We start from the raw sequence: 14,090 nt of genomic DNA, 5'->3' as shown, positions 1-14,090 counted from the left end.
CAGGAACTGTGGCCTTGTCCGTTTGCATTACACATTACACACACATATGGGTATTTCTCCACTAATTGGAAAATTTGAACAGCTGCCAACTTTCAATTTGAATTATGATGAATTGAACAGTAAAAATGGTTTTGCACCATCTACCATCGCATCCACCAATCAGGCAACAGGGTACATTTTTGTACTCTTGGGACAATGTTTGATTAAAAGTTAATAATAATTACATGCATATTTATTGAAATACTACTTTATTGTCATCAATGGTGTAATCATCTTTTTAAGTTCAATAGAGAAATCATGCTAAATAGTAAAACATGGCTAATATTATCTGATACTTATCAAATTCTGGGTTGGGGATATGTCAGGGGACTGGTTTTTGGGGTGTTTGTAAAATTTAAATTAAATAGGTAGTTTTATTTTTGGTATAATATTAGACAAGTTTAAAAACATTTTTCTTTGACATTTATTTGATCATGTTTTTCAAAAAAAGGCCAAGGACAATGATTTTCCAATTAGTGGAGAAATTGTCCATATACATATCTAGTGTATACATGATATACACAAAATATATCTGGGAAATCAATCTGGGAAATATACACTAAGGTTGCCACTTGAAAGAATTTGGAGTCCTAAATGGAACAATACTGTTTTTTGTTACACAAAAATAATAGTATTTTAAGTACAGTCAATATCAGATCTACCATGACAGCATTCAGCTCACAAGTTTTCACATTTGTTTAAAATCAATATTAATTTGATGATGATGATGATGATGATGTTTGAGAATTGTTTATCCCTATTCGCTAATATGTAGGTAATAAACTATTTTCAGGCTGTACCTTCATTTGACAGACAATTGTTTTTAATAAGACGAGTGTTTTACGGTACTAAATAAACAACTTCTCATGCACCAAAGTTTAACAGTTGCGAAATTTAGTTAATTTTTAGCATGTAATTAGAGAATCATTTGCAGTTCAAAATTTTAAACTGAAACGGTACTTTAACTGCTAAATTGATGAAGAGGACTTAGTAGCAGCGCTGTTTAAAAAAAGCAAAGCAGCAGTAGTATCAGGTTATGAATATTGCTTCGAACAATTAGGTTCTAATTCTAATTGCAAATACTTATTACTTATGCAAGAGTTACAACTTTGGCAATCAAAAATGTTAATATTTATATGATGACATAACCTCAAAATGTCAACTAATAATATGTAGTTATGAGGATGAATCAAAACATAAATAAGAATGCAAGAACAGACTGAATCTTTAAGCCCCTGTTTCACTACTATTGCTACTAAATTCTTGATAAATTTCATGTTACAGATATTTGTGATACTGTCCCGTTTGTTTAAAATACATTTGTCACTTGAAATTTATCAATGAATGGTGAAACGTACCCTAAAGCTCTTAAGCAAATAATTTCTTTGAACAAATATAAAGGTAACATCCTTAGTTTTGCCTTGTATTAGATATTTTATAAGATATTTTTACACAATAGACAATTTTGCCAGCATTATTCCTGCTTTAAGTCAAATGCAGATTAAATAACCCAATGACTGTGTTTAATTAAAATGTAAAATGATCACAAACCTGAAAAGTTCTGCCGGTGCCTCAGAGGCACTTCTATTATATATTGATGACCTCTTGAGGTCACTCGCAGGGCGGAGTTGCCACAGAGCGTCCTCGGGCTCCATCCTGCGGCGCTTGGACGCTCCGGCCTCCTCCCCGCGCACCCCTGAAGCCCTCTTTGTGCCTCTCAGAGACATCTTGCTTCCAACATTAACAACCTACATGTTCACGAACCAGCTGCTTTACACTTGGAGCGAGGGAGTAGCATTGTATAGAATGTCACATCGTTCTCTACATGATGGCATTTTAGTTGGACAGTGCACAACAACAGGGGATGCAACCTGGAAGAAAAAACACAATATTGCTACACAAGTCTAGTCACACACAAGTACACTTGTGATTTCCATCATTGAGCATGAACACTTGAATGACAGATCTGACAGCTCACACTGCACAATGCATCACACAACAAAACAATGCCACTTTGTACTGGTTATTTTTCACGATTCCCATTCTCTAAACACGACTCAAGACGCGGAGGGACGATAAAACAGCACAACATTACGTTTTTTGAGATTAAATGCTTGAACTACATAATGAAACAAAATATTACAATACCAATTAAAGGCAGTCGCGTCAAGGCATTGAAATATCACGACAGACATTTAGCATCGAGGATATTTTGTGAACGTGTAAAAGTTATCGCCTTAGCGGATTTCCACATGGAAATCGGATGAAAATGAACAACAATAAGGTTTGACGTTTGATATTGCACGGGAGGTATATGGCGGGTCCGCGGCGACTGCAGGGCTCGGTAAACACTGGGCGAAGCGCCGTGGGCCACCCGAGCCCGCAAATCATGCGCAGTACGACCCAACATGTCAAACACACTTGCATACACCAACAACAAAACCCACAAACGCCATTCTAAGCTTATATTAACCGTAAATATTTATCCCACGGCCAGTCTCCATTAGATAGTCTACATAACAAAATTGACAACATAGATAGCAGCACTGTTTTGTAGCCTGATTGACGTGACTGGTCCTACGCATCACTGTTGGTCATGATTCCATATGAATATATATGATACATGGTGCAAATCGATTGTACATTCCTCGATATCAACTTAATATGCTGTAATAACGTGTAATTTTACGTACATTTTCTATAATAGACATTTGGCGCCATTGATCCAAAAACCTCTTTGGTCACGTGACTATGTACGAATCACCAACGCAAGCCAAGTAAAATGGCCAAAACGCACATCGAGTTCATCTAATGTCATTGGTTTTGAGAGGAACTTGCCGCATAACTTATACATTGAGACAAGATTTTCACTACGTTACAACAGAAAACAAACCAAACACGAGCACATATTCAATAAACATCGGGTTTGTCAGCAAATAGCACAAATTTTAGCGAGAGTAATTACAACATGAACTTAGAGCAAGAGATATCAATAAGAAGTTACGGAAATTAGCCACTAGTTGGCGCTAATGTGTTAAAAAAATGCAAGTTGCCATAATGAAAAAACAGCGTTTAGTTCAGAAATTTTGCCATTAAGTGATACATATTCATTTTTTAAAACAACAATATAGGTGAATAACAATTATTGAAATATAGTTTGTTTTATTACAATTTTAAAAGAAGTGATTATTTAATTTCACAGAAATTGGAATGTGCTGATCGTTTTTTTCTATGATGGCAAGGACAGATTTATTTGCTGTGAACTGGAACAGTTAAATAAAGCTTGCTATACATTATCAGACCTCAATGGAAAGTAATGGTGGATAAAAATATCACAATAAAGACTATTAAAATGTAAATAATTAATGAAAGAAAATGTTTCTTTTCTTTTTGTTACTTACTGTTTCGTTTTTTCTAAAATAGAACACCGCAGTTTCATTTTTTTTTTATTTCAGATCGTTTTCTTCGTAAATGACACCAAATAATATTTTGATCTTAATATAATAAATCATTTATGGATATATCAAAAATTCATGAGTAATCTAAAAATAATATTTAAAAGGAAGGCCTCTGTAGAGATTATTTTAACTTTAATTCTATATCCTACGATAAAAAAGTATAATTTTCGATAATATGTAGCGCTTGTTTATACTTGTAAATATCTGACAATGTCTAGTATAGCTGCGAATTATGTATATAAAAAAAAAACGAAAAACATGGCCCAGTGTCCAGTTAGTACAAACATAAATGATTATGTTAGTTGCTAATTAAAATATTAAATTTTCTTTACTTATTCAAATAGATTTCTAGCTCACAATCTGATAGTAAGTTTAATTAGGTCATTAAGTACTGTACGGGTAGGGTTGCCATTTAAAATTTGGCATCCAGATAGGTAGTTGGGTGAGTGAATACAAATGAATAAATCAGAAACTAGTAATTTTTTTATCATTTTTTATTTAGTTGGTTCTATTAAAAACGTAAATGTATAATGCCTGTAAGCTGTAATAATCATCAAATTGATGACAGCTGGTCTTTATGAGGATTTTAAGGTCTTCACGTGAATATTTATGTATATTTTATAACAAGTGGAATTTTTGGTATTCATTTTACTATGAAGAAGTGCCTTCTAATAATTTCTGTATAAAAAGTAATGATATCCCATCAAAAACATAAATGTACAATGAGACAAGTTCAATATTATAATATGTACCTTGGTTATTGATTTCAACGACAAAAGAAGTGAGATCTAAATGGGTGCCAAGTTCTATGGTCAGTCCTGAAATTTATTTATTACAAATATACAATTTTAGTCGCAAATGTGATGAAAAACATTGTACGTCGCGCGGGCGGTACTAGAATTGCAAACATCAACTCATTAAAGCCCTCAGTCTTCGACTACGGGCTTCTAATAGACTCTACATCACATACATAATAATAATTCGTATATGAGAACTAGCCAAGTCATACCTTAGGCTCCAAATATGTATGTATTATCATAAGTATCGACAAAAAAACTGTGGGGAAGACATTTTATTACTATAATTACATATTTTCATGACAGATATTTAGTATTAAGCATATTTGTAAATTAATGATGATGATAATGATTAACTCAGTGTCACCATTATGAATGTGCTGGTTTTTGACGTATTATTTGTTAGTAATTTAAATAGGAAGAAAGACAAAACGTCACAGCAAGCCTACTATATATATATCGACACAGCACGGCTACGTTAACCTCCAGACTATTCTGATTTTGTATATTTCTTTTTCTTGGTTCTTTTTTAACCCAATCAATTTTTCTTGTCTACTTTAAACTGAAAAAAAAATCATTTATTTTTTTGTCAAATGGCAACATTTTGTTTTCATTCGCCATTGAGTCATTGCTTCCGCGTTGTTTTAATAGGAATTGCAAAATTTGCAAAACCGTACCTAATAAGAATACTTTTCAGTTTTAAGCAAGCAATTACTAAATTGGATGTATGACTGCTAGCTACCAAAAGATCGATGAGATTTTGTTAGTCTTACACAAATGTTAAAAAAGTTTCTTGGCTTTTTTTTCAGTATACACGATAGCTGTCAAATCATAAGTCAAAACGGAATATTATGTATTATCATTTTTGACAGCCAAATGTTTCGTAACTGAATTATGCTTGCTAGTGAATGCACGGCACTTTCACATGGGCCACCCCACGGCCACCCGATCGATGACGTCACGCGTCGGTGTACCGGTTTTACTATTCATGTGTGGCACGGCCGCACACAAAGACATAATTAACGTTATCCGTTGAATCATCGTGAAAGTAAAGAACTGCAAATTTAATTGTGCGGACGGGCAAAATTGGAACTAATGTTTTCTGAGCCAACTTCGGGTCAATGGTTTGGTATTGGCGCCATTAAAACTAGAAAACGTAAGTTTGTTGTATAGCAGTGTATGAATCTGCACTAATCTGCAGACGAGACAGAATTAAAATTAAGACTGAATTCTTAAAACATGCGTGAGCTACTTTGTTTTAGCAAATTCCCCCTCCTCCTAATTTCATAAAAGTTTTTAACTAAAGCAGGTCAGATTGAGGATTTTTATTTTTGTTTTATGTAGACCTGCGATGGAACTAACAGGTATGTGGACAGTTAGTATTTACCTGTGGAGCGCCCTACGATTGTAAGGATGCGAATTTCTAACCTCAAACCTCGTCTTCGTCCTGACATTAGCAGCTCCGAGCTCGACCAATGTTTAAGACACCAGACGCCTTACAATGCCTCCAAGCGAACGGGTCAAGTTATAATAGCCACACGATCAGCGATGAATGAATTGCGGATGAGGCTGCGAGTGCGGACTCCAAAATTCGTATCTTACAGTCACCAGCATTAATATCTGCCACAGTGGAGCGTGCAAAAATATCTGACATGTCCTTCCGCCCTAAAAATAGAGTCGTATCAGATATTTATGCACGCTTGTTGTGTCAGATATTGGTGCTGATGACTGTACCATCCCTTTCACACTTATTAAATTCAGTTAGCTTGTCCGGGACGGCGCGCTGTTCTAATTTCGAACTTCTTGGGTGTGTGATCATGATTTTTTTATCGACTTCATTAAGTAAGTACCTATCTCAAAACTCCGTCATTTATGAACCGATTTCAAAGAAATGTTCTTTACTTGAAATAGGAATATTTCCAATTACGTCCCCATGTCATCAAGGTCGGGATCTGATGATCTTCGAGGGAACTATTCAAATATTTTTTTTATAAAGGAACTACACATAGGTATACCTTCCGCCGCCTAACTTTGCCTAAAATTTCATTGCCACGACTAGTCGTACCACAAAAACTATAAAGGTATAATTCCAATAATTGAATAGTCACATACTGCTATTTATTTATTTATTTTATGTAAGCGATTCGAACACAATCCGGGACTAACGTAAAGACGTCGCATAAAATTGTATCTCAAAAATGCGTCAAAACTGAGTATTAAGTAATGAACTTTTAGGAAGATTTATATGGCGCGTGGTATATCGTTCGCGGGGCCCTGAGCACGTGTTCAGAGTGCCTAATGCAACGCTGGCCCTAGGAGCACGAGGAGCGGTCGCTATCGAGTGGCTAGGGGCGCTCAACGGCGTTGCCAAAGGGGGGCAGAGAGGGGCAGCTGCCCCTCCCTAGAGATTCTAAAAAGTTGCCAAATGTAAAGCAAACAAATAAAAGTTATTATAATCGCCATAGACGTAAGGCTCGTAATACTAGTGAAAAGCTTGATCTCGACTTTACCTACAATTCATACCAGTAAACATAAGTACCGAAGCGATAACGTTTCGTGGCTCTGCCTACCCCATTTGGGAATACAACGTGATGTTTGTGTGTGTGTAAAAAGTAGCCTATGTCACTCTCTGGTCCATAAACTATCTCTGTGCCAAAAATCACGTCGATCCGTCGCTCCGTTTCGACGTAAAAGACGGACAAACATACAAACACACACTTTCGCATTTATGATATTAGTATGGAAGTATGGATTACCTGATGTTTTATGAACATGATTTTAAATGTAGGTATTCGAATCGCAGATTCGTGGATGGCTTGTACAAAATGTTTTTATAGAATTAATGATTTTTTTGAATATGTAATGTGACTAATGGATATTTATTATTTTTAATTTACCTAAATTCTCTTTTAGTATTATTATCATTTATATCACTATTTGACATTTATTTAGAGTATTACGTATTATTATTATAATGTTTTGTTTGTACACCAGAAAAGGTAAAGAATTGGTGTATCTACTCGTAATTTATGATAATTATGAAATTGTTATCTGTAAGTACAGTCACCAGCATTAATATCTGCCACAGCGGAGCGTGCAAAAATATCTGACACGTCCTTCCGGCCCTAGAAATAGAGTCTTATCAGATATTTATGCACGCTTGTTGTGTCAGATATTGGTGCTGGTGACTGTACCAACAGTAACCCAATCCAATCCTCACAATCACAAACAATAAAGGAATTTGAATTTTGAAGATTTCGGACTTTTCTCATTGGTTGCTATTAGAGCTACCTTCATATCAAATTTCAAGTTTCCAGGACAATCAGAAGTCCTTATAGTTTATCTGTGTCATTTGATTGCGTTGACTTTGAAGTTTGATTTGTTCAAGATTTGTTCACTGCTTCGAGGGGTAGCGGACCGGAGGCCCTACTCCGAAATTCGAAAATCGAAGTTCGTATCGTACCTACCTCTCGTATTAACAGTATAAGCAAAGTCAAAGACACATTAATTATTTTTTTATGTTTTTTATTCTGGACTATGGAACAACCCGTAACCGACCGGACTGTCGTAATTTGGCGGTAAAGAAAACTCTACCATTCTGAGAGGAGGCCTGCACATCAGTGGGATGTCTACAGGCTGAGATGATGAAACACACAAACGTTCACATTTATAATATTAATTAGCCATCTATACTAATATTAATATTATAAAGTAGTTTGTGAGGTTGTAGGGGGTAATCTCTGGATCTACTGATCCAATTTAGGTGAAATTCGGTATACAGATAGTTTGTGTCCCGAGGAAGGAAATAAGATAGTTTTTATCCCGGAAAATAGCAGAGTTCCGGCGGGATAGCGATAAACGAACTGATGATGTTGATGATGATGATGATGAACTGAATTTTCACTACCACCACTGGCGTACTAACTCTGCTTGCTTGCACTATTTCTTGCACATTTGGGAGTACCTATGCTTGCTTGATCTGTTGTTTGCATGCTCGCTTGCATGTTTGATTGCATGCTTGCTTGCACTATTTCTTGCACATTTGGGAGTATGCTTGCTTGATTTGTTGTTTGCATGCTTGCTTGCTTTCTGGTTCGCACGCTCGCTTGCATGCTTGCCTGTATGCTTGCTTGCATGCTTGAATGCGTGCTTGCTGGCACTATTTCTTGCAAAATTACATGCTCACTTGCAAGCTTGCTTAGATGGCTACTTGCATGCTTGCTTGATTGCTTGCTTCTATTAAATGTTTATGGTTCACGCGAGCGAAGCCGCGGGTAATAGCTAGTATAATATAATGTAGTTTAATAGTAATAGCTTCCGTTATTATCTAAAACGCTAAACATTTTAACATCATAATCAAGTCCTTAAAAACAAAGTATCTACTTACTTTTAATGGGGTTCGAAAAGTTCAAGGGAAGTCCTCAGGAATTTCGAAATCCCCGTATCTAGTGTTGCATCAAGAAAAAACCCAACCTTATATAGGAAACAATCTATTGAACCCGATGATAACGTTGAAAAATCATTGCGAATGGAATCAATTGTTTCTCATAAGTTACGACAAAATAACAATGTAAGTAAGATAAGTTTTACATAAGAAATAGATAAAGTTCAAAGATCTGATTAAATTGCCAGCGCAGAAATTCATGCGTAAGTACATAAAAAGGCACTAGAATATAAGTCAGTCAGTTAGTAATAAGACGGACTGCTACACAAGTATGGTAGCGAGTGGGATGCGCGTACCAATTGAAATCCCAACTCATTAAGCGACCGAAAGCAAATTAGTTTACGTTCTTAAACTGGATTAAGTGAATTATTTCAAAATAGAACTTTATAGTGTTAAATCGTAATGCCTTATAAATTGGAAACGAAGTTTACCCAAATGGTCAAAGCCATGGCCATTCTATTAATAGTGAAAATCTTGATAGAATTATCAAACGTACACGTTCTAAACAGCTTAATCGAAAAACTGGTCAATTGTGGACCTTTAGCGCCGGTAGTTGTGTTCCAGCCGGAGATACGGAGATGCCTGCAGTATTTAGGGAGAATAATGCATACGAAGCAACAGAGAAGCGTGAACGAAGAGATCCTGTTATCGGTGAAGAAAGCTTTGCGTTACATGACGAAACGGAAAATAGGGGCGTTGATTACCTTGGAAAGACACATGGATCTGGCAGAATTCGTTGATACCGGGACGAGGTTGAACGCTGATGTTACTGGGGAGTTGTTGATTAATATATTCACCCGCAATGCCCCTCTTCACGACGGAGCCGTGATAATAAGGAACAATAAAATAGTAGCAGCAGGCACTTACCTTCCTCTGACGAAGAGCGCCCTTCTTCCAACGAAGTACGGGACCAGACATAGAGCTGCTATAGGGATCAGTGAAGTGAATGACTCCATTACTATAGTCGTGTCGGAGGAGACGGGAGAAGTAGGGATTGCCTTCGAAGGTGCGTTTCTTAATAACCTGACTATGGATATGTGCTTGGAAGTCATTCGACGGGAAATGTCGTCTATGTGAACTGCGACCAGAACTCTTGGATAAAGTTGTTATGGCTTACGAATATGTCAAGTACTCCGAAATTCGAAAATCGAAGTTCATGTCGTTCCGTTCCTCTGCCACTTATACCATTTAATACGAAGAGAGTGAGAGGGACGGTCCGATACGAACTTCGATTTTATAATTTCGGAGTAGGCCCACAGGAAGCTAATCAAAGGTCCGAGGCCCAAACTACGACTCTACGACTAGCATGTTTTGTAGGTTTGAAACTGTATTTTACTCGACATTGATGAATTTTATTGTTCTGCAGTAGTAGACGAGCGTTTATAAATAAATTATACATATATAATATAGTTGACAACGAACCCTAAAAAGATTTAGTTCGATTTGCGAAGTTTGTTTTGCGCCGTCACGTTTACCCTAATAGTATTTAACGGGATAATGAGAGGGATGAAACCACTGATTTTCCGCTTCAGCCGGCGGAATACGGTATTTGACTATTTTGTATATGTCTTATAAATTAAAACAACACAATACCTGTTATCGAATAGAAAAATATTTTTTAAGCTACCTGTACAAATAACAAAGTTATAAAGGTTTGAAATTCAAGATTAGACAAAGAAAGACATACTGGCATGTGACGTCACACGCCAGTACCGCCATACTTGCTGCATAGAGAAAAGCGTTTGAGAAAGAGACCGGTATATTTAGACGACCAGATGGCCTAGTGGTCAGAGAACCTGACTACGAAGCTTAAGGTCCCGGGTTCGATTCCCGTGTCGGGGCAGATATTTGTATGAAAAATACGAATGTTTGTTCTCGGGTCTTGGGTGTTTAATATGTATTTAAGTATGTATCTATCTATATAATTATATTTATCCGTTGCTTAGTACCCATAACACAAGCTTTGCTAAGCTTACTTTGGGACTAGGTCAATTGGTGTGAATTGTCCCGTGATATTTATTTATTTATTTATTTATTTATATAGATTTTTCAAAAAATCACTATAAATCCAATTTTCAACCGATTTAAATTTTCTCTTCGCTAAACACTATCTGTATATCTATATTTTCATAATAATATTAAGATATGGCAAAATCAGAAGTTGTCAAATACCGTATTGTATACGTTTCTTACATAACGTCACTGTCACTACTTTGAAAAAATCTCGTATCTTAAGCTCGTATCTCAAATGAATACATTAACAAAATTTATGTTCATTCATACAGTTCAGTCAGAAAAAATATCGATTATAGGTGCGGCCATATGCAGTCGCTCGTCACTCGTTTGCAGCGATAAATCTGGTCACGTGACCCCATTTTTAATGTGACCCGCGACTCAAAAAAAGTAGCGTCGAGCAGCAGCGTCAAGATGGCTGCCTGCAGGAATGATCTTGGTCTTGGAAGCTGATTTCTTAATCTCATTTAGTAGCAGTCGTGGCAGTGGTACAGATAAAAACTGGTCAAGAGCGTGTCGGAGACGCCCAAAATAGGGTTCCGTAGCCATTACGAAAAAATAAGTAATATTTTTCTAAGGATTTCGTATTTTATACGGAATCTTCCAAGTTTAGGTATATTTTATTCCTTAGGCTGTTATGTACTCATAAACTACTAATAATTCTCAAGCAAAACCTACCATCCTGATTTTTTTTTAAATTTTCCGCCCACCGGTTTAGATTTTAGAGGGGGGGACGCTCGATTTTAATAAAAGTTTTAAATAAAAGCGCTTTAAAGTTGAATATTTCGTAAACAAATCACTGAATCGAAAAATCGTTCTAGCAAACCCCTAATAGTTTTAAAAGACCTATCCAAAGATACCCCACACTATAGGGTTGGATGAGAAAAAAAAATCAATCCCCACTTTACGTCTACAGGAAGAACCCAAAAAAAATTTAATTTTTTAATTGTACCATTTTGTCGGCATAGTTTACGTATATATCCGTACAAAATTACAGCTTTCTAGCATTGATATTCCCTGAGCAAAGCCGCGGACGGACAGACAGACAGCCAGACAGACATGGCGAAACTATTAAGGGTTCCGTTTTTGCCGAAATTGATTTTTTTTTCCTGTGAAATCTCAACATTTTCAGCATTATCGCTATATGTCACGTGACCAGATTTGACGCTGGAAACGAGCGTCGAGCGACTTGCATGTGGCCGCGTCTTATAAGATAAGAGTATTTTAAAACTCCGTTTTAAAAGTAGTGACGCGATGCGTAGGTAGGTACCTATACATCCTTATCTACTATATTTAATACAACCTTAGTCGGTTAAAAAATAAAACAAGCAGGTTAAATTATAACAAATTCTATATTTTAATCATTATTGTTATTAATTATTATCTCATATTACTATCAACAGGCATATATTAAAGATTTAAACAATTTGATACTAAAGTACAAAACTACAGCTAATTTTTCTATTGGTTCACACATTTCGAATTGCTGTACAGTCGCCATCGTCGAAGCGTTAAGTTTAAGATACTCACAGACAAAGCACGCGGAATGAATGCATTTTTGATGAATATTCAAGAAGGGTTTTTTTTTAAATGTGATCTGTTCCATAATTTTTTTATTATTAAAATTCGTCGACCAATTTTTTTATACAAATGCGATGACCTTATAAACACACTGTTTTACACACAAGGATCTTATTGCGTGTACCTTATCCACTTCAACATGGCGACTGCACAGAAACTGGATCCCATAAGGTTACAAAAACATGAAAAAAAGTTAGACGGTCAAGGTCACAAGATCACAATTTTCACCTGCACTATGTCACCCTATGATGCAAAGCAAATATAGAGGGAGCCACTTGACTGTTGGGTTTTGTAAACTTTTGAATAAACTAACCAGGCCCTATAGGTACCGTCAAAGAAAGATATCAACACGGCCAAAGTTGCAAAATAAGTATACACGGCCTTAATGTTAATTGCATAAAGTCGTGTATACATTTTTTTGTAACTTTGGCCGTGTCGATATCTTTGCCCTTGACTGTACTACGAAGTGCAAAATTCCAACTTCGTATGTTGTCGTCCTGCAGCAGAGCTACTACGAAACTCGAAGTTAGTGTCGTACCGTCCCTCTCGCTCTCGTATTAAATAGTATTAGTGTCAGAGGGACCGCACGAAACAAACTTCGAGTTTCGGGTTTCGTAGTAGCCCCCCAGGACTCTATGGAGCGGTCTATAAAGACGATGACTTTTATGAGTATCGACAATTTCATTCTCTATTTGAAACAGCAGGGCTTCTACGAAATTCGAAGTTCGTATGTCGTACCGTACCGTCCCGTCGACACTTATATTATTTAATACGAGAGTGAGAGGGACGGTACCATACGAACTTCGATTTTCGAATGTCGTAGTAGCCCTGCAGTATAGTAGACGGCACGGAAGTAGACCCTAAAACCTTATTTCCCTCTCACTCATGTGAGACACATGTGAGCAAAAGAGTATATGACTTTGGGTTTTATTTTCGTGTCGTTTGCCACAGGACAGCGATTTTTTGCAAAATAGCATTTTACATTATACAAAAGACAAGTAGAAAAAAATATGAATATAAAAAAGATAAAAAAAGTCATTGCTCCAAAGATTCCTGTCCGTAAATAACATTACAGCCTTTAAAAATATTTTGATAGGAATTAAATTGAATAAAAAAAAACCGTCCACATATAAACTGAGACGAATACTTATAGGTACGAAGGATGAAAATTAACACTTAAAAATAACCTTTCAGACTTGGTTCGTACAGCCAGAATGGGACACCTACCGCTGGAATGGGAATTATACTGACGCACAAAAAAAGGTGACTTAATTCGATACAGAGTAACCCTTTACTTTTGCCCGTCAGTGAAGTCATTATTATTTTATTATGTTGATAGGTCGCCTACTGGCCGGTAAGAGATTTATATTCCACGCATTTGCTAAGGCTTATTGTAAAGATTTTTTTAATTCTGATAAGTACGGTCACGTGCTTTAATTTGGGACCTATTTTGTGAAAAAATCCTTTGAATTGTCATACAAAATGACAGATTCGAAATTAAGGCTCGTGACTGTACTGTCACACTGCTTCGAACGGTCGACTATAAATATTAAGTATGCACTGTTTACCTCATTGCATTGGAACAGGTTGAAAATATGTATATTTTTTTCTAGTCGACTGCACAATTTTAAAGTGATACCTACTGCTACACGAGGTAACTTTTACCAAAGACAAAAAATTCGACGACAGTTTTTAGAATTTCATTGATGCATTGTGATAATTCAATACAATACATAAAATAACTTCGACTTTATATTC

The 14,090-nt window shown here is 36.2% G+C and overlaps 1 protein-coding gene across 2 annotated transcripts in view; it reads right to left on the bottom strand.

Moving 5' to 3' along the window:
* rno (PHD finger protein rhinoceros) overlaps positions 1-3,019 on the bottom strand; it is a 43,146-nt gene extending 40,127 nt beyond the window's left edge. The window contains exons 1-2 of one of the 2 annotated variants that reach the window (XM_074099946.1): positions 2,733-3,019; positions 1,591-1,910 (exon numbers count right to left, since the gene is read on the bottom strand). In XM_074099946.1, the coding sequence (XP_073956047.1) occupies positions 1,591-1,766 (176 nt within the window). In that variant the 5' untranslated portion in view covers positions 1,767-1,910; positions 2,733-3,019. Of the gene's footprint in view, positions 1-1,590; positions 1,911-2,512; positions 2,565-2,732 lie in introns of those variants that run through there. The other variant, XM_074099956.1, reaches the window with a different exon arrangement.
* Between the last annotated feature and the right edge of the window lie 11,071 nt (positions 3,020-14,090).

This window comes from Choristoneura fumiferana, chromosome Z (assembly GCF_025370935.1).
Source record: "Choristoneura fumiferana chromosome Z, NRCan_CFum_1, whole genome shotgun sequence".
Lineage (NCBI taxonomy): Eukaryota > Metazoa > Arthropoda > Insecta > Lepidoptera > Tortricidae > Choristoneura > Choristoneura fumiferana.
This window is presented reverse-complemented; position numbering and strand designations above follow the sequence as displayed.